Source organism: Crocodylus porosus, unplaced genomic scaffold, assembly GCF_001723895.1.
Source record: "Crocodylus porosus isolate Cpor-Errol unplaced genomic scaffold, CroPor_comp1, whole genome shotgun sequence".
Taxonomy (NCBI): Eukaryota; Metazoa; Chordata; order Crocodylia; family Crocodylidae; genus Crocodylus; species Crocodylus porosus.
In genome coordinates, this window is record NW_017728907.1 from 56,312,044 (window position 1) to 56,338,324 (window position 26,281).

Sequence of the window (26,281 nt, forward strand, 5' to 3'; positions counted from 1 at the left end):
AGTCGCCCTCCTTGGGCCAGCTTCAAGGGAGGGAAGTACCTTTTCTGCCAGGATCTGTGCAGGGAGCAGGAACCAACATCACCCAAGAACTTGGGGGAAATGAAATCCTGGAGTCTAAATTCCTAAAACCCAAAGTAATACTAATGTGCCATCATTTGTAAAAACCAGATAATTCATGTTAGGCAATACATGCAGCTTCCAAAGCATCTTTGGACAGAGCCCAGCCTCCAGACTACACCAAGCAGCTTGAGATAGCTTGTGGATCTTTTTAATACTTTTGGCAACTAAAGATACAGTGAAGGTCAGGGGCGGCAGTCTACCAAGCCAAGCACATAGCTGTCTTCACTACAGTATGTAAAGCCTCCTGTAGCTAGAAGCAGCGGCATTAAAAACTTGACGTGCTTAAAAGGTCCCCATTGCACAGCAAATTACATTCTCTCTTTGTCTCTGTCTCTCTTAAGACATGGAAGCAGGCTTAACAAGTCACTGGGGACTGAAACAATAATATCTCTGTATCTAATGCTTACTGTAAGCAAAAGATGGATTACAAAACAGACTTTATTTTTAATTATTAATGTGCTGAACTAAAAAAAAAACCCACAGAGTTCTATGTTGTTTATCAAGGCTGAAAGGAAGAGGAACCATTCAGGAACATTAGTATTGTTATTTTAATTCTTTATTTCAGACCTTCTCTGGTATATCGGTGACTAGGTGATACATAAAAGAGAGACCGTGTCACTGGAGTAGGGTGAAGTAGGTCTAATAATTGGTATCCAGCAGTGCAGTAAATTACCGTGCTTAAATGCACGTGTAGATGGTGATGTCGGGATTAGTCTATTCTGGCTCAGATTGAGCCGGAGTATTAGGTCCCATTAATTGCATGTGTAGATGTGCCCATTGTGTGGCTGATTGGTGAAGTGTGGGGCTTACAACCTCAGCTAAGTTGTGTACCACATGGGTTTATCCATTCCTGATACAGGGGCTGTAGACCTTGATCTGAAGTTACCTGTTCAGGTTCCCTTTCTCATCCCTCCTCCTACTGTGCAGTATGTACCCTATGTACATGCTGGGTTGGAAGACAGACTGGTTTCCTCAGTAACACCAGTATTAGCCAGAACTGGGCTGCACAAACCAAGAGGACCTCCCCCCAGAACCTCCCATGCTTGTGCAATATGAGGTCACCCTAACAGGCCCTATACATTGACATGCCCCATGGATGCCCCAGTATAGAAGAAGAATTTCTTAGCATACAGTTAGTTCTCTAGAGGTTCGGAGCTACAGAGAAGTCCATAAGTATGGCACAGTAAAATAGCATAAATTAGGGCAACCCCTGGGATGCTGTCATTTCCCAAATCTCAGGAGCGCAAAGATCCATCAGGGAATATGCCTCCTAATAGTGTTTACTAGTGTTTTCAGTATACTGCAGAGTCAGAATGACATATCTACCTCATCCTGCATTGAATTCCTGAATTGCTCTTATTATACAAAATGCATTGCTTTTCAGTGTCCTTATTTGTTTTGGGGTTTTTTTTTTTCTAATATTGTGAAGTATAAAATGGACATGCAAAGGAGCATTTTATTTTCAAGTGGGGCAAGTGTTTTATTTTTAGGATACTCCTAATGAGGAAAGAATCTCAGGGAGTTCTTATCTCTTAGCTAATAATAGTGAGCTTGCTCACTCTGAATGGTAGCAGTGTTACCGCACACTCCTTTTCATGGTCATCTGTACACATGCAGGCATTGCAGTATGTTTCTAATGATCTTCTCTTTAAAGCTGTTAGCAATTTAGGATGTTCATATTTTAATAGCAGGGTTTGTCCATAAGACAGTTATGAACTCCTTACTCTGTTTCAAAGTATTATTACGTGGCCTTCCTGATTATAAATGTTACCATTGTGGTGTTTTGTGTCAAGAAGTTTTCTCTGTAACCTAAACATCTGTCTATATTGCACCATTTTAAAAGCACAATGAGATTTTTTTTTAACAGTTGTGTAACTGTATGTAAGCCCTGCTAGATATCAACTTGATCATCCTTTTTTATATAGTTCTAAGGGGAAAAGGCTTAGTATAGCAATTGAGGCTGGGTACAGACATTACACTTTTGCCAGTGTAAATGTTGGGAAACCAGTCTATACCTGTAACAGAACAGAAGTTCAGTAGACACAGGCTGGTTTAAAAATGGCAGAGCCTGGTCTAAGATTTGCCCTTCCACCAAAGGGCAAATGTGTGTTCTGTTCGCTACGGATCTAAACTATGGCACTTATAGAAAACGGTGTAACTTGGATCAGTTTTCCCTGAGGTTTTTTGAATGTCTGTACCTAGCCTTAGTCAAATCCGCAATTACATTAATCACAAATCAGCTTTTAAAATGTACATTGATTTTAATCCACTAAAATACATCAACTAATATTGTTTCCCTTTGTTTTAGATTAGCTTGTGGATCTTTTCTTATACAAGGAAGCTATCTATGTGCAGTTATGACAAACTGTAGATTTATTTTGACTGAAGTAAAGCTAAAGAAAATTTAATAATCTACGACCTCAGTCTTGGAACATATGCTTAATATTACATGCATTAGGTAGCAATGAGACAACTTGCAACTTGAAATCCTGTCCTCTGTAAAGTCCATGTCAAGACTTTGCATGACTAAGGGAGGGTGAAGATTTTATCCACTGTTTATAGAGTTGATTAGTTTGCAGAATCAGGGCCCACGGTCATTTCTAGCATTATGGATGAAAAATGGCTGTTAAAAGTTTTAAAACTTTGGCTATTTAAATATTATTACCAGAGGCCTTATCACCATGACAGATTTAATTGTTATGTTTTAAGTTTGCACATATGAAGCATTTTATAGAAAAGACTTAGGCAGTGAATGAGGACAGCTCTCACTTTGCATCTCTACTGAAGTGGTGGACCTCTGTGGCATTGCTGCCACTTTAGATGGATAAAAATGAAATTAGTCTCAGCATGTTCAGTAGGAAACAAGAAGCATTATCTTCCTTTCTACCTAACTTTGTTTTTTGAAAGCATGAATTAAAGTTTGCAGTTAAAACCAGGGATGCTACTAGTCTTTTCAGATGTGTTTTCTCACTGCATTATTCAAGAGCTGTGAAGTGTAATTTAGGAAGCGCAAATGGGAGCCCTGCAGAACTGGAGCTGTAGGTTTTGACCTTCAGTGTAATTTCAAATGGGGTAATCGTACGTACTTATTCCAGTGTGTGGAATTCAGTTTTTAAGATCAGGTTGAGATTTTCTCTGCCCTTGTGTGATGATGTCTATTTTCCTTTGCCATTATTGCACCTTTAGATTCAATTGACCTAATCTTTACATACTGTACAACGGTGGTCAGCAGTTTTTTCCGGCAGTGGGCCCCAATGGCCAAGATTGTGTCTGAGGTGGGCTGGCATTACTCACTGCACCCACTTCTCCCTGACACTCAGTCAGGCCATGGCGTGGACTACGCCCATGCCATCAAATGCCACTAAAGCCCCAGCTTCACTGGCCAGATCCAATGGCTTCACAGGCCAGATGTAATGTATCCTCAGGTGTAACCTTAGAAGCAAAAAGATCACTCGGGCATATTCTACCTCTCATGTTCTGGGACTATATGGTTAAAGTAGAATACTTCAGAGACACGATAATAGTGTCAAACTTGCCGTTGTTCTTGGTTATTCAGACTGCGCTGAAATACACTTTTGCATAAAGGGCTAGTTTAAGGCTCAGGAATCACTGAAGTCAGGGGTGGGCAAAATATGGCCTGCAAGCACTTTGTCCAGCCTGCAGTAGGTTCCTCAGTCCCGCCTGGCAGGTGCTTTCCAGCCTGTGGTGCATCCCACCACCTCTTGGGCATGCAACGGGGCTGGGGTGGTTCCACAGCTCCCTTAGAACAGCCTATGTGGTCCACAGGCCCAAATAATTGCCCACCTCTGACTTAAGTCCTACTTCAGCGTATACGTTTGCAGAGACCTATGCAGAATTTAGATGTTACATAAACCTTGTATTAATATGTTTCTTCCCTAGTCGTTTGGAAGCCCTTTCCCATAAGTGAAGGCAAGTGTGGTCTTGCAGCCTGCTTCCCAGAGCACAGCAAAGCAACAGCAGCATAAAATACGTTGCCTGATTTTTCTAGAATAAATGCTGATGTTTCTATGTGTTCATTAAATTCTGAAAAAAATAAATGCCTGTGTGGAGCTTCTGAGACGGGACCGCGTGGTTATAGTGTGATGAGTTTGGTTGGCAGGGAGGGCTTGGAGTATTCATAGGGCCCAAAGGGTGGCATATAAAATACGAATATAAAACTTTTATACGCCTTTTTGATTCCAAGGTAAAATGTTTATACCAAACACTGTTTTAATGGGCTGAGGATCCTCCAGCAGGGCTTGCAGGATTTTGAGTGGTCTTTTTGGGACTCCAGAGACATTTGGGTCCAATCTCTCTCCCCAGGCAAAGGGTGGAAGAGCTATGAGAACATCAGCCCTTTCCTAGATTCAAGGTGAAAGACTGCCTCGGAAAGCAAACTGTAGGACATGTGCAGAGTTTCAGTGCCCCGTATCCTTTTACCTTCCAAGACTTTTTTTCAAGGTGCATTTGGGTTTTGTGCTGAGATTCACATCTGGGCCGAGGTGTAAAGTCAGGTGGGCAGGGGATGGTCATTACCAAAATCGTTTAATCTAGGGAACTGAATCATATTCAGGAGATCATGCCAACCTGAGCTGGACCTGTATCAGTAACTAGAGGTGGCCTTTCTGTATTAATCCTGTGTGCCGTGGAATTGAAGCAGCAGTCCTCTGGGCAGACCTAAGATTCCCCAATCTTTACTTGGTATGACCCTGCTGCCATTTTATCCTTAGAGACCGCCTGTTTCAGCATCCTAACTTCTACAAGTTACGGCTTTCTCTTTAGTGACATTGTAATATTCTCTTTCCATTAGTTGGAGAACACCAGCTGACGGGGCACAAAGTAGCAGTAAAAATTTTAAACAGACAGAAAATTCGCAGCTTGGATGTGGTTGGGAAAATCAAAAGAGAAATTCAAAATCTAAAACTCTTCCGGCACCCTCATATTATTAAACTGTAAGTACTCATCTTCCTGCTCTCATCTGTTCATATTATATTTCAGTTTTATTCCAGTCAAGAAGGCATTTTAATAAATCACTCTTTCATTACTTCATTCTGTGTAAGTATAATCTTTTTTTTTTGCATATGGACAAGTTTAACAGAGAACAGGACGGGTTGAATAGGATTCACTGTTTATTCAAGGTGTTTTGTAATACTTAGCAGGTTAATTGGCACTTCTTTTCATTGGAAAACTGATCCAAAGCTCAGTGAGATCAGTGCCAATCCACCGTTGATTTCAAAAGGCTTCAGCATGGCAGTTCTGGGCTATCAGGTGTCTGGAAAGGGCTTTGAATCCAGCTATTTTTGTCCAGTTCTGGTTGTGACTCTACACAAGCTATAAATTAAGTCCTTCACCCTCCGAAGATTTACGTACATTCTTAATTTGACTTGACTTCATTGAGACTCCCGACAGTAACCCTTGCAGTTAAAGCACGTAGTCAGGTTTTTGCTGCCAAATCTTCCAACATCTTCAAGATCCTAATCTAGAAGTTAGTTAGAAAGGCAGGTGAGAACTCCAGTACATACACTTTCCCTTTTAATTGATATTTTTTTCTTGTTTATGGTAGTAAGCTATCAAAGCCATTGTTACCTATGCAAGCCGCTTTGGCTTCTGCGAAGTAGTCATGATCTCCGCGTGAACAGATAGCCCGTAGCCTGCTCATAGGACCCGGTGGGAGGCATTGTTCTCCCTCCTGTTTTTGCTTCATCTTCCTGTACTGTACTGAGAATTTTGCTTGAGAAGTACATGCATGATCAGGTTCAGAAGATGAAATGCTGGCCGTAAGTCTATAGGATTCATGAACTAATGGCCGCACAACCAGGAAATGGAAGTAACCATACTCTCTTTCAGGCAAGTGTTTTCAAGATTGATACTTAGGGCCTTGTTACACAGTAATTTTGGGCTGCTCCTGGACCTCTTACCCCCTGGACTGTCTGCACATTAATACCTTAAAGTGGTTTGAAGCACTTGTTACGGAGGTCAAAGTTACACCACTCCAGGGCAGGGTTATCCCTAATCCGTACTACCAGCTTCTGTTCCATTAAGGTGCTCTGTCCAAGTTGAAGTCCTCCAGTATCCCAGGATCTCTTACACCCCCACCAGTAGAGCAGGGATAGATGCCTGTCCTGCCTTACCAGCCCTCTAGTAGCAACTCACAGCTGCAGCTCCTAGTCTTGCCCCTACTCACCAGGCCTCTAGTGGCAAGTCACAGGTCTGCAGGAGGGGGACAACCAGAGAAGGTTTCTAGACCAAGGGTATAACCGCTCCAAACTCGAGCTAGCAATAACACCGATCAACATTTGTGTGGCTCACAGCATAAGGTGTAACAAGGCCCTTGATTTTATATACCACAGGATAACTATGTGTCTCCCCTATAAAGGCCTAGTCTGATTACTGGGGTGTACTTGGTAGCCGTGTTGGTCTGAGACAAAAAGACGTACAAGAAACTAGAACTGTTGGTTCCAAAATGATACCTTTTATTAGACCAACTGGAAAATGGCAAGAAAATTGTCCTTTTCTGCAAGCTTTCAGGATCCAAGTCCCTTCATCGGGATCTGGGAAAAGTGTAGATGGTACAAGATGGTAAAAAGTCCCCATAGGTAGGAAATAAACTTCATTTTTGTTCAGAGGGAGTTGAAGATGGAAGTCTCTACCCTTTTCTCAGAGCCTGACAAAGGGACTTGGATCCTGAAAGCTTGCAGAAAAGGACAGTTTTCTTGCCATTTTCCAGTTGGTCTAATAAAAGGTATCATTTTGGAACCAAGAGTTCTAGTTTTTGTAGTCTGATTACTGAAGTTAATCGTCACAGGTCTCAAAACTACTTGAGCCACAGTAGTAGCCTGCCACATTTTTCAGTTCTGGCAAAGTTGTTGAACAGCAGTTGAAAGGGTGATCCGCTGTTTAGATCACCCTTAAAACTGGCGAGAGATTTAGTGAGTACATTGTTCTGACAGGCAAAGGGCCAAATTCTTTGTCCAATTAAATGACTAACTCTGGAGTATCTGTTGATAGTTACTCCACAGTAGGACGCACTGCTATAAGAACAGATTGGGACCATCTCATGAATCAAACAACATAAAATGCCTCTCAGAGATGCTTCTGGCACCCTACAGACTCACACCTGTTCACCCATTTGTCATAGATTTAATTTTAAGTTGTATTTTCTAAGTGAAGAATATAAGTGTGATCTAAGGTAACAGAATCTTGAAGTTAGTTCGAAAGGCAAGTGAGAACTCCAGTACATATACATTTTTCCTTTTTAATCGTTTTTCCCCCCTTGCTTATAGTAATAAGTTATCAGAGACTGTGACAGTAATCAGATGGATTTCAGGATCTCAAAGCACTCCTGTAAGGTTTTCTTAACTTTTGAAGGTTTTACCTCGCATCAGGAATTTATTCCAAATCTCTTCAAGGAAATATTATCACTTCAAATAAAATTTACAGGCTGAAGAAATGCAACAACGTGCAATGCAAACACGTCATTTGGGTAAAAGAAAAACAGGCTGGAATCTTAGCCAACGTTTTTCTAAATTGCTGTAGTTCCACTGAGGTCAGTGGACTTATGCCAGGTCGTGTCGTTCTGGGAATTAGAGCACGAACAGACTTCATTTGCAATTAGGGTATATGTACAGACTTCATTTGCAGTTCTTGCATGAGGGTAGGTAATGGATTTGTAAGATTAGGGTTATAACAATGTTTCTATTTTTATTTTAGAATTTACATTTTTTATATTCTTTCCATAATTTTTGGGTATTTTTAAAAGACTCTCCTACTGGCATCCAGAGTTCCTTTGTCCTGGATCCTCAGGATATGGAGAGAAGAAAAAGAGTTCAAATGTTCACCGTATCATAGTTTCATAGCGATTAGGGTGAGAAGGAACCTAAACAGATCATCAGGTCCAACCCCCTGCCCCGGGCAGGAACGGGTGCCGGGGTCATGTCACCTCAGACAAATATCTGTCCAATGTTTGTTCTTGCATTTGAATGCAGCCTGCCTCTTAAGGCATTGCTGTAAATCTTGGCCAAGAAGTAAATTTGAAAATCAGGTTAGTCCTACACATAGGCTTATCTAGCAGAGATTTCAAAGGATTATATTAAAGCTTAAGAAAAAAGGTAAATCTGTGAAACCGATCCTTTCAAGAGACCACAGAAAGAGATTGTGTTCCTTTGTTTGTATCTTGCAATACAAGAGCCGGTTTTTCAGAAATGGAAAGCAATAATTAATATAAGATCAATACAAATGCTCTTTTCTAGAAACTTTCTAATAACCTATTTAAAAATATTTCCCTGTTCTTCCTAAGAAGATCTTTCTAAAGTCTTTCTTTTCTTTTAAAGGTACCAGGTTATCAGCACTCCAACTGATTTTTTCATGGTAATGGAATATGTATCTGGTGGTGAATTATTTGATTACATCTGTAAGCATGGACGTGTAAGTAGCAGTGTCTTGTCAGACCAAATATTTGTGGGGAAGAGGATAGTGCTTAGCAATAAAATGGATTAGCTAAGTGATGCACTTATAAGGTTGTTACGGCCAAAAATAGAACTGGATTCCTAGCGTTCCCATCTGAAATCTCTTGTATTTGACCTGAGATAGTTGTGCACATTTTATAGCAATCACTCCGTGATGTGTTACAACAAAAGAGCCAAAGACCGCATATCATTTTTTGCAAAAAAAGAGAAAAATGCCTGCTAAAGTTACACACACACAAAAATCACTCGTTATTCCCTTATCTTGATGCTTCTGATAGGTCCAGGGACAGGAAAATGCCAGGTGGGCTAATGAGCGGTGAGGTGGGGAGGTCCCAGAATTAGGCTGGTAGAATCTCAGCTCACGGTATTAATGGTCTCTTTTTCTGTATTGCCATAACATGCATTTGGTACTAAACTGGTTTCTGAAAATGAGCTGGTAGAATAGAGTCTATTTAAATTTAGCAAAATAATTCTGATTTTAAGCACTTTTTTCCAGTTTATAGAGATTACTTGATTTCTCAAATACTAAAGTTAGGACCTTTCCGAATTTTAAAAGGTAATTTTTTTCACGGAAGAAATGATGATAAAATTATCGACATACTTAAACATATCATAGTACTAATTTCCCTTCGCATTTTTTCTTGCTGCCTCTGTAACCTTTACAAAGCCAGTGCGTAGTCTCTGGGTGCTGAATTGTTCTCTACTGAATATTGTGTCATGCCTTGTCCATATTCCCTGCATAATAAAGCTCCTATAGATTCCCTTGAGAAGCTGGGCCACTCTCTAATAGCACTCGCTATTCGGCAGTTCTCCTTAATAGCCTAAATCTAAATTTTGCTTTTCCTCCTTTCATCTCTTTACAGCTAGTTATAAGCTTTATCATTTCAAAACACAAATGCATTTTCAAATGCAAGGGGGGAAAATAGCTTTATGTCCTGGTTTGGCTTACAGTGGTGTAATAAGTTCATTGTAATTTTACCTGAGTTGCATAAAACGTTTTGGCTTTTTACTGAACCAAAGCTTTTATTGCCAGGTCAAGTTTCAGATAAACGTTTAACACAGTTTCCTCTGTGTTTTGTAGGTCGAAGAGGCAGAAGCTAGACGCCTTTTCCAGCAGATTCTCTCTGCTGTGGATTACTGTCACAGGCATATGGTTGTCCACAGAGACCTGAAACCAGAGAATGTGCTGCTAGATGCACACATGAATGCCAAGATAGCTGATTTTGGTATGTGACCCCAACAGCATTCCAGAAATGTAGCCAGCTACAAGCCACTTGCTGTCAGCGTAACTTGCTTTACAAAACCCAGAGTCTGTTTTTAGAGCCACTAGCAATTTCTTGACTTGAAAAGCCCAACTTTTAAGTTGTGTCCTTCCAAGAAGGGCTTACTAGGTAGAGAGCTTTTGTGTTTGTGCTATAAAGTAAATGAGTTTTCTAACAATGGAGTAGCAAGAGAAATTACAGGGAAATTTATATTTAGCTAATTAATATTCATTGCAGACTTCCGTGCAGGTATCTCAGGAATGACTTTGGCCCCTTAACATCTAATCTCATACGCCTGTTCCTTTTGTAGTGCCTGTTGGGGGTCATTTGCTTTACAAATGAACAGTGACTGGAAGCTTCAAGTGACACTACTACTTAACATAATATTAATAAAGATCATTACCAGATTGAAGCATCTGATAAACAGTTTTGAATCATTCATAAGAAGTAATGCCCCTCAAATTTATTTATTTTTTTTATCATATCCTTCCTTTTCTACTACTTTTTTCCTTCTTTTCAAAGCTTGTGATCCATTCTATAAGAATCTTGGTTTTTTACGGTCCTCTATCGTGATGTCAGACTGTGCATTTTTGTTTGTTTTTGAAGGGTTGTCTAACATGATGTCGGACGGGGAATTTCTGCGAACGAGTTGTGGTTCCCCAAACTATGCAGCTCCTGAAGTCATTTCTGGAAGGTAGGATATAGTTTCTAGGGTTGGAAGGGACCTGAACAGATCATCAAATCCCTTAGATATACAACTGGGGGGGAAAAAACTCACCATAATCAAAGTAGGCATATGGGTGGGATTCTTGCTTTTATTCTTGTCTCATGAACAGCTTTTCACAGCTGGAAAAAATGACAGAATCTTTCCCCTCATTTTTAAATATTGAACTGAACTAGTTTTAAAACCAAAAACCATGTTGATGGCTTTTTCCTTTTTGTTAAAACTGGTAAAACTGTGTTCCTGAATATAAACATTTTTAAGGAGTTATTAGAGAACAAATGTTTGTTGGCATATATCAAATTAAAGAATAGAAAAAATACACTTTTGACCCTAACTAATTTCTTTTTGCATTCAAAAAGGCTGCTTCTCCCAGTCCTCTAAAAATGTGTATTCATCCATCTTTGACATTGTCTGTATTTATAATACAAAATGCTGCATGGGGAAGGAAAGCTATTTACTAATAAAACAACCAGTTTCACTTACCACTTTCCCATAGCTTGACAGCTGCTCCATCTGAGAAATTTTGTCTCTTGCTTTGTTTTAAGCCATTTTTATTCCAATGAATAGGTTGCTGCCATCATAACGTCCTGTTATGTTCATGAGAAACCAAAATCCGTTGCCACGCACTGCAGTACTGCTGGTATTCAGCAGCTGTATAGCACGTTACATATTCAAAACACTGCATACGTCTGGATTTATTTCCATCATACTCGCATGGAATGACTGCCTTTCTCTTTTTACAGCTGGAGAAACAAAGTTATGGAGACATGAGTTAATTTGCCCCATTCTGTGCAGTAAGTCAGTGGCAGAACCAAGATTAAAAACAAGGATTTCCTAACTTAGGACAAGCCTACACAGAGCAATACAGAGTCAAGTAGAAATACCTGAGTCAATCTGGTTTTCTTTACAGGCCACTACATTGTACAGTGCAGACGTACCTCTCAAGTCATGTCCGTATTCCTCTTGACCACATTCTTCCCAGTCACCCATCATTTACCTTTTTTTAAATCATGTCTTGTTTGCCTGTTAGCGTAGCAAAATCCCAGTGCCTTTACCCCGTATCAGACTTGCAGCAGCCTACAAACAGAGCAGTTAATTGAAGTTGACTTGTTTTGATTAAGATCATTCACTCTGTGCCAGGGTAAAATGTGGCATGATATTCTAGGAATTGGACTACCACCAGCAAAACTAGTTGTTGCAATAGCTCAGTTCCAGGGATGAATAGGTCATACTGGCCAGAGAGGGAGCAAAGCCAGAGTCTGTTGCTACCCTAGCTTCAAAGAGCTTCAATTCAAGCTTACCCTTCCCATGTAAACTTTAAGAGAATGCGAAAACTATTTCATTCATGTAGCGTATGAGATAAGGCATTGCCAGACAAACCAGATACACTACCTTCTGAATCTGAGAGAAGAGACTAAGCATTGCAAAGACTCGAGGGAAACCCTTTATTATTAACAAAAGAAACAAATAAAAATTAAAAAAACCCCTCCGAAAACGTGCCCTTATACTTCCAAATCAGGTTCATCTGGTAAGGCCTTTTCTACAGTGCCCCACCTTCCCTGCACCAGAAATTCTCCCAGACACTACTGGTGACTCGCTTATTTTATAAACTTGAAGGGTTTCCCAGCATGCTCTGTTTTTAAAGGGAGAGCTGCTTATCAGAGTTACCTTTGTAGTTCTAGTCCACATAGCATGGAGAGCGGTCAGCCTGCTAGCAGTCTGTTGCTGTCCCTTGATTTGTATAGGAAACCAGAGCGTGCGGACAGACTCAAGATCCAGGCTGTGCTGTAGCATGAAAGGACAGGTTGTCAGGCAATGATGATGTACCTTATGTTGGTTCTAAATTAAAAAAAAAAAAATTAAATCATGGATTATCGTACAGTCTGAAAGCTAGCAGAAGTACATGAGTCCCAAGACCGCCAGCAGTAGGACCTCATCATAGGCATACTTGGGCATCTTAATAATTGGCCATGTTTCCCACAGGCTTAGCAACCTCCACTAGCAGTAGGAGCTGCTGGGTGACAAGCATTTCTGAAAATCGAGGCTATTATTGAGAGATTCTATGTATGTCCAGAGACCAACTGCTGAAAACCTTGTTCAGGAAAAAGAGTAGAGCAGCTTTCTCTATGGTAGTGAAAAAGCGGTTATGCCAAAACTTTGGAATAACTTAGGGACCTAATTAACAACTTGTCAAAAGCCGGCGTGCTTTTATACCAACGTATAAGCTCCTTAAACTGAAAATCAAGACACACAGCTACAGTATCAGCTGGTAGTTATGTCTGCGTTGGTGGATGACTCAGTATTGTCGTCTGCAACCTGAGAGCAACCCATTAACAGAGCTGCTGGAAAGGCTTGTTAGCAAACCTGGTTCCTTTTAAAATCATCTGCGGCAACATCAGAGCGAAGCGGCCACAACCTGTGCTCTCCACTGCAGGACTCAAGGTGCAGAGAGATGCCATGAAACATTTGACCACCCTGGTACACGGATGTCCTCTGCCCTGAACTACAGAGCTCATCGGACTGACTTGAGAAACACTGGGAAGCAGATAAAGCAGGGAGCTGAAATCTACTCTGTTACCTTCACTCGGTTTAGGTTGTATGCTGGCCCCGAGGTGGATATCTGGAGCTGCGGTGTGATCCTCTATGCTCTTCTCTGCGGCACTCTCCCATTTGACGATGAACACGTGCCCACGCTCTTTAAGAAGATCCGTGGAGGCGTATTTTACATTCCCGAATACCTCAACCGGTCAGTTGCCACTCTCCTCATGCACATGCTGCAGGTCGACCCGCTTAAACGAGCAACTATCAAGGACATAAGGTAATGTCAAGCGTCCCAAGTCACAGCAAACACCTCGTGGCTGATGGGCAAGCCATGGTACATAGCGTGTCTTACAAATGGTCATATGTGTATTCTAGAAAGTAACTGGGACTTTTTATAAAGCATTATTGAATTGTTTAAAGCAGAGGTCAGCAAAATGGTGGATCTGGCCAGTGGCTGGACTCCATTTCCCGGCAGCCCCTGCCCACGTCGCTGCAGTTGGTTTCCATGGAGACCCCAGGAGTGACAGCACCGTGACAACGTGGGGCCAGGGTTCCCAGTGCTGGAAGGGGGCAGGGCTGGGTAGGGAGCTACTTCAGGGCTGGGATCTTGCACTGGCGACAGCATCGTCTGCAGCCAGGGCAGAGCCGTGATCTACTACCTGCACGTCCTTGCCGAGGGCGTGAGGGCAGTGGGTCACAGCTCTGGACCGTGCTGTCAGCATTGCAAGATCCCAGTCCCAGAGCTGCTCGCTACCCAGCTGTGCACCCTGCCAGGGCTGCTGGGGCTGGTCTCCATGGAAACCCTGGCTCCGTGCGATCATGGCACCACTGCTCCTGGGGTCTTTTTGATTGGCAGGGGCTGGAAGGGACCTTGTAGATCATCAGGTCCAGTCCCCCTGCACTAGGCAGGAAAAGACAAGTGGAGTCAAGTGACCCCAGCAAGGTGACTGTCCAATCTCCTTTTGAAGATTTCCAGGGTAGGTGACTGCACGAGTACTGGAGGGGGTTTATTCCATAGTCTAAACACCTGATTGTGAATTTTTTTGTTTCCTGGAATTGAGCCTGAAGTGGCCTTCTAGGAGTTTGTATCCATTGGTCCTGATCTTCCCCAGGGGTGCCGTGGTGCACAGTTGTTCACCGAGTTCTTGATGTACTCCCCTGATGTAGCGGTATGCCGCTACCAAGTCCCCTCTCAGCCTTCTCTCCTGTAGGCTGAAGAGGGCCAAGTCCCTCAGCTTCACCTCGTATGGCTTGTTTTGCAAGTCCCTGATTATACAGGTGGCTCTTCTTGAGAGCCTCTCAAGTTTTTTTTCACATCCTTGTTGAAGTGCGGTGCCCAAAACTGGACGCAGTACTCCACCTGTGGTCCCACCAGTGCGAAGTACAGTGGGAGTATCACTTGCTTAGTTTTGTATGAGATGCAACGGTTAAGGCATGCCAGCGTGTTGTTTGCCCTGCTGGCCACAGCATTGCACTGCCGGCTCATGTTCCTGCAATGGTCGATCACTACCCGTAGGTCCCTTTCAGCTGTGGTGCAAGTCAAATTGTCACCACCCAGCCTGTAGGTATGTTGGGGATTGTTTGCCCCCAGATGGAGCACCTTCCACTTCTGAGTGTTGAGCTTCATCTGGTTCCAGTCTTTGCCCGGCTCTCCAGCCTGTCCAGGTCCGCCTGTATCTGCAGCCTGTCTTCTGGCATGACCGTGCTCCCCCATAATTTGGTGTCGTCCGCAAACTTGTCCAGCGAGCTTTTCACCCCCACATCCAAATCATCAATAAAAATGTTGAAAAGTGCCAGTCAAAGCACAGACTCGTGAGGGACACCACCGGCCATGTCTCGTCAGGACGGCACAGATCTGGTCATGAGAACTCTGGGTCCCACCATGCAGCCAGTTTTCCACCCACTGAACTGTTGAGCAGTACCCACAGTTTTCCAATTTTTCCACAAGGATATTGTGGGATGCTAGATCAAACGCCTTTTGGAAGTCTAGGTATATAATGATCTTCTCTCCCGTGTCCAAGTGGCGAGAGATCTGTTCATAGAAGGAGATGAGGTTGGTAAGACAAGACCTACCCATGATGAAGCCATGCTGGCTGTCATTCAGAATCTTACCCTCAACGAGCGTGTTGCACATAGATTCTTGAATGAGTTTTTCCAGGATTTTCCCTGGGATAGAGTTTGAGCCAATTGGCCTGTGGTTGTCCAGGACCTCCCTCTTCCCCTTCTTGAAGATGGGCACAATGTTGGCCATCTTCCAATCCTCAGGGATCTCCCCCGTGTGCCACGATTTCTGAAAGAGCTTTGCCAGGGGTCCCACGATGACCTCAGCCAGCTCCATCAGCACTCTTGGGTGAAGTCCATCTGGTCCCTCTGACTTATAAATGTCTGGCTTTTCTAGCTGGTTTTGCACCACCTCAACATCCACAGTAGGAAGGCCCCCTGTGATCATTCCCACCATGCCCCACTTCATGGAAACTGGCCGCAGTGACGCGGGCAGAGGGCGGCTGGGAAATGGAGTCCACCGTGGGCCCACACCGGCCCATGGACCAGACTTTGCCTGCCCTTGGTCTAAAACTTCCTGAATACTACCGGACAAAGACAGCCACATGATGCAATGTGGTGAATAAATCTGTCTTCATCAGCTGTAGCTTAATTGAAATGTTTCTCTTCATTATTCTGGTTCAGTGTAAATTGTCCTTAAAAATCTGATCTCCACCACATATAAGAGCAAGAAAAGTGGGATGTGTAGATTTAGTTCTAGAAATTAACTTGCAATGAAAATATTGTTTCGTAATGAGGGGGAGTGGCTCACTTTTAAATGCAATCTAGTTTTCTCATCTAGGAATAATGTGATGATGATCAACCTTGCCCAGCTCGTATTACTATGCAAATTCAGGATAACACGAGCATTGGGATCTTGAGCTGAGTTTTGCACCTCTAAATATAATTAAAAATGCAGGTCTGACAGCCAGAATTAGAGATTCTTACAAACGGAGTAATTTTACGAAAGTGTGTTGTAAAACAGAGATGAGGTATAGTTTGTGAAATTTATAGTAATCATTAAATCTAAGTGGTTCTTTAAAATGTGTGTGTAAATGTTAGTGAGACTTTGAGGAATTCTTGGGTTTGTAATACATTTGCAAATGGTGGGTTTATAGTACACCTTCCATTAAAATCTAAGCTGTAAATGCTGTTTTTCTTTCTCCAGTCACTTAGGATACAGAATTTAATAACATGTAAAAAAGCAGCACATTGGAAAGAACTGTGGTTGAGAATGGGATGTGGAAATTTAATTCTCCAAGATATTTAGGGACCTAGCTCCCACTGTTTTGTTGCCAATCCCTGGGAGGTAGGCATCTCGCTATCTCTGGAGAGCTGAACTCGATGCTTTATATCCATACCAGGACAGTAGTAACTAAAAACATCTAACATGTATTTGGGTTTCTGTTGAGATCCTAACAGGCAGAAGAAAGCTGCACACGCGGTAGTTACAAGTGAGTCCTACCTTGTTTTGCAGTGACCATGTTGTACAGTGGGCAGACGTGTTAGCAGTTAAATCAGAAAGACCCAAAACTACTACAGCAGCATGATCTGAAGGAAGCACATGCTGTCGGTATCGGTGTGTTAACAAATGTTGGTCAAGCTGTCAGATCAAGGCATTGTATGATCACTTCATTTTCACATTCGTTCCTTTTTTGAACTCTGCTACACCCAGGCCAGAACAGTATCTTGAGGCAGAGTGTGGCTAACTGAATACCAAGACATCATGAAAGGTAACAGATCCAATCTTCAGCTGCTGTTGATCGCCGTATTGCCACTGAAGTAAAAATACTTGCCGGTTTACATTTCCGTGAGCTGAGGTTGCTGGCTTGTAGTATCACCTTTAGGCTGTAGTAGAGCGAGACATGCCTCAGGTGCCCGTGAGTAGATGCAGGGCTCATTTGCTCTGTAGTCACTGTCTCATTTCTTTTTTTCCCTTAGAGAACATGAGTGGTTTAAACAGGAGTTGCCCACTTACCTGTTTCCGGAGGATCCTTCCTATGATGCCAACGTCATCGATGACGAGGCGGTGCGGGAAGTGTGTGAGAAGTTTGAATGCACAGAGTCCGAGGTGATGAACAGCTTGTATAGCGGTGACCCGCAAGACCAGCTTGCCGTAGCTTACCACCTCGTTATTGACAATCGGAGAATCATGAACCAAGCCAGTGAGTTCTACCTCGCCTCCAGCCCCCCCACTGGCTCATTTATGGATGACAGTACTATGCACATCCCACCCGGGGTGAAACCACACCCAGAGCGGATGCCTCCTCTAATAGCAGACAGTCCCAAAGCAAGGTGTCCTTTGGATGCTCTGAATACTACTAAGCCAAAACCCCTGACTGTGAAAAAGGCCAAGTGGCATCTAGGAATCCGCAGTCAAAGCAAACCTTATGACATTATGGCCGAAGTGTACCGAGCTATGAAACAGCTGGATTTCGAATGGAAGGTAGGAAAGATCAGTGTTTTATAGTCATTTGCAAGGATGATTGAACTGATCAGCAAATCTATTAAGTATAGTTATCACGTGGTCTGTTTCTAAAGTAATGCTAGTATACCATCACTATCGCAAATATTTTCAGTTAAACACACCCAACATTAAAACTTCCAGTGTACTTTAATACATGCAGGGTTTGTTTATGGCAAAAATATGCATGTTGGCCTTGGGCTGAACAAAAATTTCTTGCTTGGTTATCTGTAGGGACAAGAGGAGCTGTTTACTTTTTTTAATTTTAGTGACTCATTCCCTGATAAGCACCTAATCTTCAGAGCTGCTGAGAAAGTAGCTCTCCTATTTCTGCATGGGTCACGTGTCCTACAAATATGCAATGTGTTTCCCTTTATTCTTTCTTAAACGATGCTCCAGCTGCGAGGTTGGCATACTTTATGCACAAAAGTTCTTGCACCAGAAGAATTAGCATTGTGGCATTTGTGGGACATATTTCTATGGGGGAAGACACATCTCTGTCCAGTTCAGGCTTTCAAGCATTTATTGCTTTCTAAACAATGCCTCTTCAGAGGCAAGTAGGCTGAGTTTTTTCAAGCTCGAGCTGAGCTTAAAGGACTTTTTTGTAATTTAGCAATATGCTACCTGTTCCTTTGAGGTATCCATTCGTAGGCCAGTTAGCATTTAGGTTTTCTTGTTCAGGTAGGTTCTTGCCATTGGTTTGGCCATCAGCAAGAATTTCCATGCCTGATTCCCACAGCCCTGTGCAGTCGCTTACAAATGTATAAAATATATCTTTCCTAACGCATTGGCTTTTTACAACTATTTTACACAGGTGTAAGTAGGAACCTGGGTAGAAGTGAGCTAAGCATCTTTGACAGTCTGCACAATACAGCTGTATTTATCCCACTCACTCATACTGCTGTGGCTCACTTAACCACATGTTGTTCCAACTATTAACATGCTTGTTTGGAAAAACCTGACTTTTATGCAGTGATTTATGAGTATTAGCAGGAAATTAGTAGGCAAAATGGCTCAACCCAGGCACATGTCTACAGGGACTAGCTTTGCATGAAGCTTGAGACAGTGCTGAGCGTTGTTGTACAGACTGTGGCAGTTGCCAGTGTCAGTAGGTCTCCCTAGAAGGTAGACCATAGCTTTCAAGAATAGAAGGATGCATTAGCCCATTTAGTCCAAGCAGGTAGGCCACAGAATTTCACACGGTTCCTCTGGTATAGGGCACATGTCTGATTTAAAACATTTCTTCCAAAATTGGGTCATCGTCAAACGCAGGTGATCTGATTTGTTTTACTGCCACCATCTGCTTTGAAGAGGTAACGGTAAAGTGGGGTAGTCTATAGCAGTTGGTTAGTTGCAGAGTACAGATGTTCGGGTCGGAAAGCACCTCAACAGATCATCGAGTCCAACCCCCACCCAGGCAGGAAAGAGTGCTGGGGGTCAGGTGACCCCCGCCAGATGCCTATCCAATATTACTATAAAGATATTAATTATATTATTACAATGAGATATATAATATAATAATAGATAAGATAACATCACTATATATTATGAAAGATAATGTATGAATAATATATTATTTCATAGAATTAGCGATTGCATGTTTTCTCAAAGAAATATTCTCCCTGTTAATTGAGTTACTGCAGTTTCTAGAGGCCTGACACCTTTGTGTTTTTTCACATTTTAGTAGTACCTAGAAGCCAGGGAGGCATTTCTTTAAAAACACCTTTTAGAAGAAACTAGACTATTTATTTATTTTAAAGCAATTGGTTTTTTCCATTCAACGTTTTTTTTTCTTGAAATGTTTCACCCTCAAAGAGGGGGAGAGGAAAGAAATGTTTTTCTTTCCACCATCCTGAATCCGAGTCCTGAAAGATTGGTGCCTTGTTCTAGGTGGTGAACTCCTATCATCTTCGAGTGCGTCGGAAGAATCCGGTAACTGGAAATTATGTGAAAATGAGTTTACAGCTTTATCAAGTTGACAATCGAAGCTATCTCTTGGACTTCAAAAGCATTGATGGTAAGCAGGAAGTGACGTGGCATTAGAGTTAAAGCACAGCATCCACCGTGGGAAGGCTATCATTCCCACCATAGACTAGTAAGTTCTGAGGGTTGCTTTTTGATTTCCATTTTCTTGTATTTTTTTTTTTTTTTTTGGTATCTGCTACTGTTTGCAGGTTGCACCACACCGATCCATTTGTCTCCACTAGAGTTCCTCTGACAGTTTAATGCTTCTTTATCCTGGTAAAAGGGAGCAAAAAGTAATTTCCTATCAGCTTACATACACATCATATGCAGGAACATTTTTCTTGTCTGCTGTGAACTGGTTTTGATCTTACTTGTGTTAAAGTAGCACTAGGACACTAACAAATCCCTAGCTAGTAGGATCTCCCACCCGGGAACGGGAGTTGAGCTTCAGTCTCTACACTCACCTTTTCCCATTCTGCAGTAACTTACTTTTGAAATCCAACATTGTGAGGTTGAAATCCTGGATTCAGGGAAGTTAATAGAATTTTGTCACTGACTTGAGTGGGAGCCAAGCTTTCATTCCCCGTGTTGGTTGGCTGCACGTTGCGGACCTAGAAAGTTTTCTTCCTGGGCAGGCCTCAACCACGCTGCCAGCTGAGTTGGTGCTAATTAACACTGTGTGTTTGTACATTTTTAAGATGACGTCATGGAGCAGAGGTCAGGCTCATCCACACCCCAGCGCTCTTGCTCTGCGGCTGGCTTGCACAGACCAAGACTGAGTATTGATTCTGCTGCTGCTGAATGCCAGTCACTTACTGGATCCCTGACTGGTTCCTTGACTGGGAGCATATCCTCCGTTACTCCACGCCTGGGGAGCCACACCATGGATTTTTTTGAAATGTGTGCCAGTCTCATCATGGCATTAGCTCGCTGACAAGCAGCACCGAGTCACCGGTCCCTCCTCATGCAATGCTGCACTGTGAGAATCTGGTCCTGTATCACTTATTTGTTTCCTTTTTACCTCCCACCTTCCCCCTCATTTTTTGCTCTTTGGTCTCATCCTGGGAATCGTGTACATTGCTGTGCGAACTCTTCAGGATCCAGATACTCCCTTGCAAAGGATCTGGTTGCCCGTACAAAGCATTAAGGGAACTAGAAACAGGTTTGTGTTGCTTACTGCATTCTGGTGGGATAAAGAGAACCAGACAGCTTTTACCAGTGAACGCGATCAGGAAACTTGGCCATGGTTTTAAAATAGTAAGTGCATCACTAAGCTTATTGGTAAACAACCCTCTCTGAAATGTTACCTCTATTTAAAAGCAAACTTGGCTAAGCATCAGTGTCTTTAACACCACCGCTGCTAAGTGAGATTTTTTACTGTATCCCTGTTGCTATTCAAGGGGGGAATCCTATGGATGAACCAGGTCAGACGTATAGACAAGTTAACAGAATCTGGGCATAATAAAACAGCGTGGCAGTATTTACAAACCGGTGCCAGTAAGGCTCTAAGAGAGATTTGCCAGCAGGCCTCTGTTATCACCTCCCTCATAAAAACCAGCAGTTGCTTAGATGCTTCTGTGATCTTGAAACACGTCAACCTGCTTCAAGTGTCAGGTGGTGGGAGTAAAGGACTGCATGCCAGGCACGGCTCACATTGCAGGCATGCTACAGAAACAAAGTGAGACTCCAGATGAAGAGCGAGACACACATTTCCCCATTATAGTCCCCCTACTTGCCTCTTTTTCAGGCTTAGCTAGCTGTTTTGGACCTGTTGGACAGTCCTGGCCTCCTCATCCCCTGTGTGGTCAAGGCTGCTTGCTGTATTGCACCACCTGCACTCCGAACCTGCTCTTGCCACAGCTGGGCACCTGTAAACAGGCCCATGTATCTGAATGGAAAAACAAAACAAAAAACCCATTCACTCCCCGGAAACAAGAGGTCTGTGCCAAACTTACTACTGCTCTCTGAGTAACATCTGAGTAGTGGTGACTGCTCACTAATTTCTCCTTCAGGGTATCTTCCGTATCCCTAGCAGTAGAGGTGGGCATGAGACAGAGAGGAGCTGGTTTGGATGAGGACAGATATTTATGGAGCAGGGTTGTGAAGTTATGAGGGAGAGCATGGTAGAGGGGCTGCTGGAAGGAAAGAGGCAAGGGGTTGTTGGAAACATGGCAGGAGCAAAGACTGTTGGAAAGCAGTGGGAGCAAGGTACTATTGGAGTCGAAGAGCTTGTTGCTTACTGTTAGCTTCCCAGGTGCAGCTCCACTTGCTTTCAGCCAGCTTGCTTTTTAGCTTGAACTTGTTTCCACTGGTCTAACACCCACCCACAATCCATCAGGTAGCCAACCACACAAATACACCCCAGGTGCTATTCCCCCCTCCTCTCCCCCAGTACAGACATGCACACCACCACCGCTCAGCATGCCAGGACTCCTTGCTGGCCTGCAAGCAGAGAGGTGGGACAGAAGTACTACCTGAACCCCCAGTTACGTGCTGTGCGTGCCAAATGTGCATCAGCCAAGATACGTGACAACTTTGTGACCTGGGTAGTGGGGATGGTAATTCCCTCTCCAAAATACACAGGTGCTTGAAAGGTCAAGGGGTTCAAGATGATCTTTCATGTCCATGCAGAAGGTCCCTTTTTCCTACTTTATCCCTGCCCCAAGATAGCTGCCCTTTTTACCTTTCTGGTCCTACTTTGTATAGGGGCTTCCCTGTGTACCATTTCATCGTAGTCAGCAGTTAAGTTTGAAAGTAGAGTTTCAGGCCTAAGGGCTTTCATGTACTTCTAATGCTTAATAGACTGTGACCTTCATTGCTCTACTGGTAAGGCAGGGGTATCTTATGGTTTTATTGTTTCTTTATTACTGGTTATCTGAAGGATTGGATTGTGGTTTTTTTTTTTTAAACAAACTATAGGGATTTTTAAGGTTAAAATTCTTGTCTCAACAAGGGTAAACTGCTCGTGCGTGGACCTTTTGCATAATTAAAAAAAACACACTTCAGCTTAATATAATGGGGAGCACTGGCATTGCTATGGTATTTAACTCTCCTCACCTGACTGCAGAACTAATCGCGTCAAGAAGCAGCTGCTGCTTAAAAAATGTTGCCAGAAATCTTGACTGTTTATCACAAAAAACAAAACAGGAGAATTTTGGCAAGGTCGGTGCCTCCCCGTTAAAGGAAAAACATGGTTCAACTTTTAAACGTATTATGAACTTATTTATAGAGGTTTTTTGCTAGATTATTGTTCTTGTTTTGTAAAGTTGCACTTTAATTTATATGAGCTGAAAGTTTCTATAAGATGCAAGGAAAAGAATGCTATAATAGGCCTTTATATTAACCATGTTAGATAATGAAGGCAAACCAGGTATTTTGCCACCTACTGGCAGTTAAAAAGACATTGTCAACATATAATGTTGGTATTATTCTTTTTTTTTTTTTTTAAAGAAAGCACAAATTGCCTTACTTTTGTTACTGATCACACCTTAGATTGACACTGGCATAACTTTACACCTTTTTTTCCCACAAACCACATTTAGACAGTGAGAGCAGCAGCGCAGGCTGCAGAAACCATGTCACTGTTCAAGTGTTAGAGTTTTGATTAGTAGGAAAACGAGTTGTTTTTTTTAACGGAAACTTGGGAATATTTGTAGTACTCTTAAATTTTGTAACACGCAGTTTTTTTAAATTGAATTTAAAAAATGCTCTGGGATGGAAGGGTCTCCAAGGTGTTGAACTGGTGTCTGGCAGGTGCATTATTTTACAGTCATTTGGCAGCCATGCAAGGGCATGGAGAATCCACCCCTCCAAGCTCTTTTGTGAAGATTTAGGGCCAAATTAGACTTCCTTCTCGTCTTGCTACAATCTTGGCTGGTTTATTAGGAGTCTCCTTTTAGTGGCACATTCATTGTTAAAACAAGACGTAACAAAACCTTTTTCTAATAGAACTATGAGGCAGATACTGTACTTCAGGTCTCTGCATGCCTGTGCACCCACAGAAAGAAGAAAGCTAGGTCCAGTATTCAGGTCCAGAGAGGTTCGGAGCAGGGACGGTGGTGTGGGACAGCAGGAAACGGGACAAGAAGGTTCGGTCTTTGGACCCGCACTCTTCAATATCTTCATCGCTGACTTGGATGAGGGTGCAAAGTGTGCTCTGTCCAAGTTTGTGGATGATACTAAATTGTGGGGTGAAGTGCACACTCCAGAGGGTAGGGAACGATTGCAGGCAAACATTGACAGGGTAGAGAAGTGGGCAGTACACAGTAGGGTGCAGTACAACAGGACAAGTGCGGAGTGCTGCACCTAGGGCGCAAAAATACCCAGCACACACACACTTCCTGGCTGGGAAGTGACCCTCTCAGCAGCACGGAAGCAGAAAGGGACCTCGGAGTCATAGCGGACTCCAAGATGAACAGGAGTCGTCAGTGGGATGAAATCATCAGCAAAGCTAACCTCACTTTATCTCATGCATCAGCAGATGCACGACAGATAGATCCAAGGAGGTGATACTTCCCCTCTATGCGGCATTGGTCAGACCACAGTTGGAGTACTACGTCCAGTTTTGGGCGCCGTACTTCAATAAGGATGTTGATAGACTTGACAGGGTCCAGAGGAGGCCACTTGTATGGTTAGGGACTTGACAAACCCTGCGAGGAGAGACTGGGGGACCTGGACCTCTTCAGCCTCCGCAAGAGACGGCTGAGAGGTGATCTTGTGGCCGCCTACAAATTAATTAGGGGGACACAGCAAGGGAGCGGAGATGCTCTGTTCACCAAGGCGCCTCTTGGGGTAACAAGGAACAATGGTCACAAGTTGACAGAGAGCAGATTTTGGCTGGATATCAGGAAAAACTTCTTCATCGTAAGGGTGGCCAAAATTTGGAATGGGCTCCCAAGGGAGGTGGTGCTCTCCCCTACCTTGGGGGTCTTCGAGAGGAGGTTGGATAGATATCTGGCTGGGGTCATCTGACCCCAGCACACTTTCCTGCCTAGGCAGGGGGTCAGACTTGATGATCTGTTGAGGTCCCTTCTGACCCAAGCATCCATGAATCTATAAGGTGCAGCTGCTTGCCACTGGAGAAAGACTCTTTGGACAGGGTAGTTGGAGCGTTTCAAGAGGTGCACCGATTCTGCATGGTTACTTGACCCCTATTATTAGAGCACTGTGGACCCCAATCTTTAATATACTTTGGTATGAGGTCAAGCAGCGCTGCTGTTCCTGGGTTACAGATTGGCAGCTGCGTTAGAGAGGAGCTGACTTGCTTAAAAGTCAGAAAAGTCTTGAAAAATTGAACTGTATTCTCCCAGCACGTGGGATAGTGTCCTAAACAACAGACCATCTGTTTGCATACGTTGGGGCAGTGTATAGCACACTGTGTGGTAGGTTGGCATAGTAAAAGGGAGAGTGTTGGGGAGGAAAGAAGCCAGGAGAACAGACTGTAGCGTAAAGTGGATTGCTAAAGGGGTGTCTACACAGCCACCACAGCAGGATAGCGAGGACACCTGAGGTGGCTTAGCACTAAATTCTGTAGGTGCCAGCAGCAATCTGGCCACAGCATCATAAAACACAACTGGAAAGCCAGATAAATTAACAGGCTCTGAGCTCCATGCTCTCAATTCCTGAGCTAGCATCAGGCATCTCTGTACTACGTTGAAGCCTTACCCTTTTAAAGCAGGAGAAGTGGAAAGCTGGGCATTGAGATGATCACAGATTTTCTGCTGGAAACTAGAAGCAACAGCAAAGTTTTATGGGCCGCTAGAAACACAGGACCGTTAAAAGACTTCTGAGTTAATGCTAACCTTTGAGTTACTGCCCATAGTTTGATGCCTTAGGGCTGATAAATCTGTAAAGGGTACTTTTCAGTGCCTGAGTTCCTACACCCTTCTTATTACATGCATTTGAAATGCAAAAGAGCACTTAATCATATCAGACCCCAAAGAGCAGACTACCATCCTGCCAGGTTTATGCAGTCCGTGAAGTTGAGAAAACCTTTAGGAATTAGGTGTAATGTCATAAGCACTTTAATATATGGTCTTTTTGCTTTAACAGTGCATTTGTTCGTCTGAGGATTTCTTATAAAGCAATTAATGCCTTCCAAGAACCACGAGCTCCCTGGGGAAGATGGGCTCCCATCCTCAAGGCAGGTGGAATTTCTAGGCTGTCAGGCAAGACTTTTTGGTGCTGTGCAAAGCATTAGCAAAGTGAACAAATCCATGCAGCTGTGTTGACTCTGGAGACTGGGCAGTCACCTCGCTGGGGTCACTTGACCCCAGTTGTCTTCCTGCCTAGAGCTGGGCGGAATGATCTGCAAAGTCCCTTCCAACCCCTAACAATCTATGAATGTACGACTTGATAAGGCGACAGAGTCAAAAGCTGTTTAGTCTTTGTGCTGCATTTCACCATCTGTAAAATGACTCTTTCAGTCAGCAGGACAGCATAGAAGCAAACAGAGAGCAACTCAAGCGCTCAGGACCCTCAGTTCCTATATCCAGTTCCGTAGGCAACACATCCCCGACCAGACTGGTAGTACTTCCAACAATAGGCTTTCCCAAATGAGCTGCATTTTCTGGCATCTTTAGGAATTGTACCAGTTCCTTTTGTTCACGTGGGCCACGGTTCTGGTTCTAATTGCCAAGAAACTACTTTACTCCAGTTATAGTTTCTAATTGCCATCACATCTGTAGTCAGTGTCTTGTGA

General features: G+C 43.1%; 1 protein-coding gene across 1 annotated transcript in view; it reads left to right on the forward strand.

Moving 5' to 3' along the window:
• The window catches only part of PRKAA2 (protein kinase AMP-activated catalytic subunit alpha 2), a 44,492-nt gene that overhangs the window by 15,182 nt on the left and 3,029 nt on the right, over positions 1–26,281 (forward strand). The window contains exons 2-9 of the mRNA XM_019530638.1: positions 4,913–5,072; positions 8,451–8,544; positions 9,667–9,811; positions 10,454–10,541; positions 13,165–13,389; positions 17,094–17,598; positions 19,507–19,633; positions 20,280–20,838. Of these exons, the coding sequence (XP_019386183.1) occupies positions 4,913–5,072; positions 8,451–8,544; positions 9,667–9,811; positions 10,454–10,541; positions 13,165–13,389; positions 17,094–17,598; positions 19,507–19,633; positions 20,280–20,515 (1,580 nt within the window). The 3' untranslated portion in view covers positions 20,516–20,838. The remainder of the gene's footprint in view (positions 1–4,912; positions 5,073–8,450; positions 8,545–9,666; positions 9,812–10,453; positions 10,542–13,164; positions 13,390–17,093; positions 17,599–19,506; positions 19,634–20,279; positions 20,839–26,281) is intronic.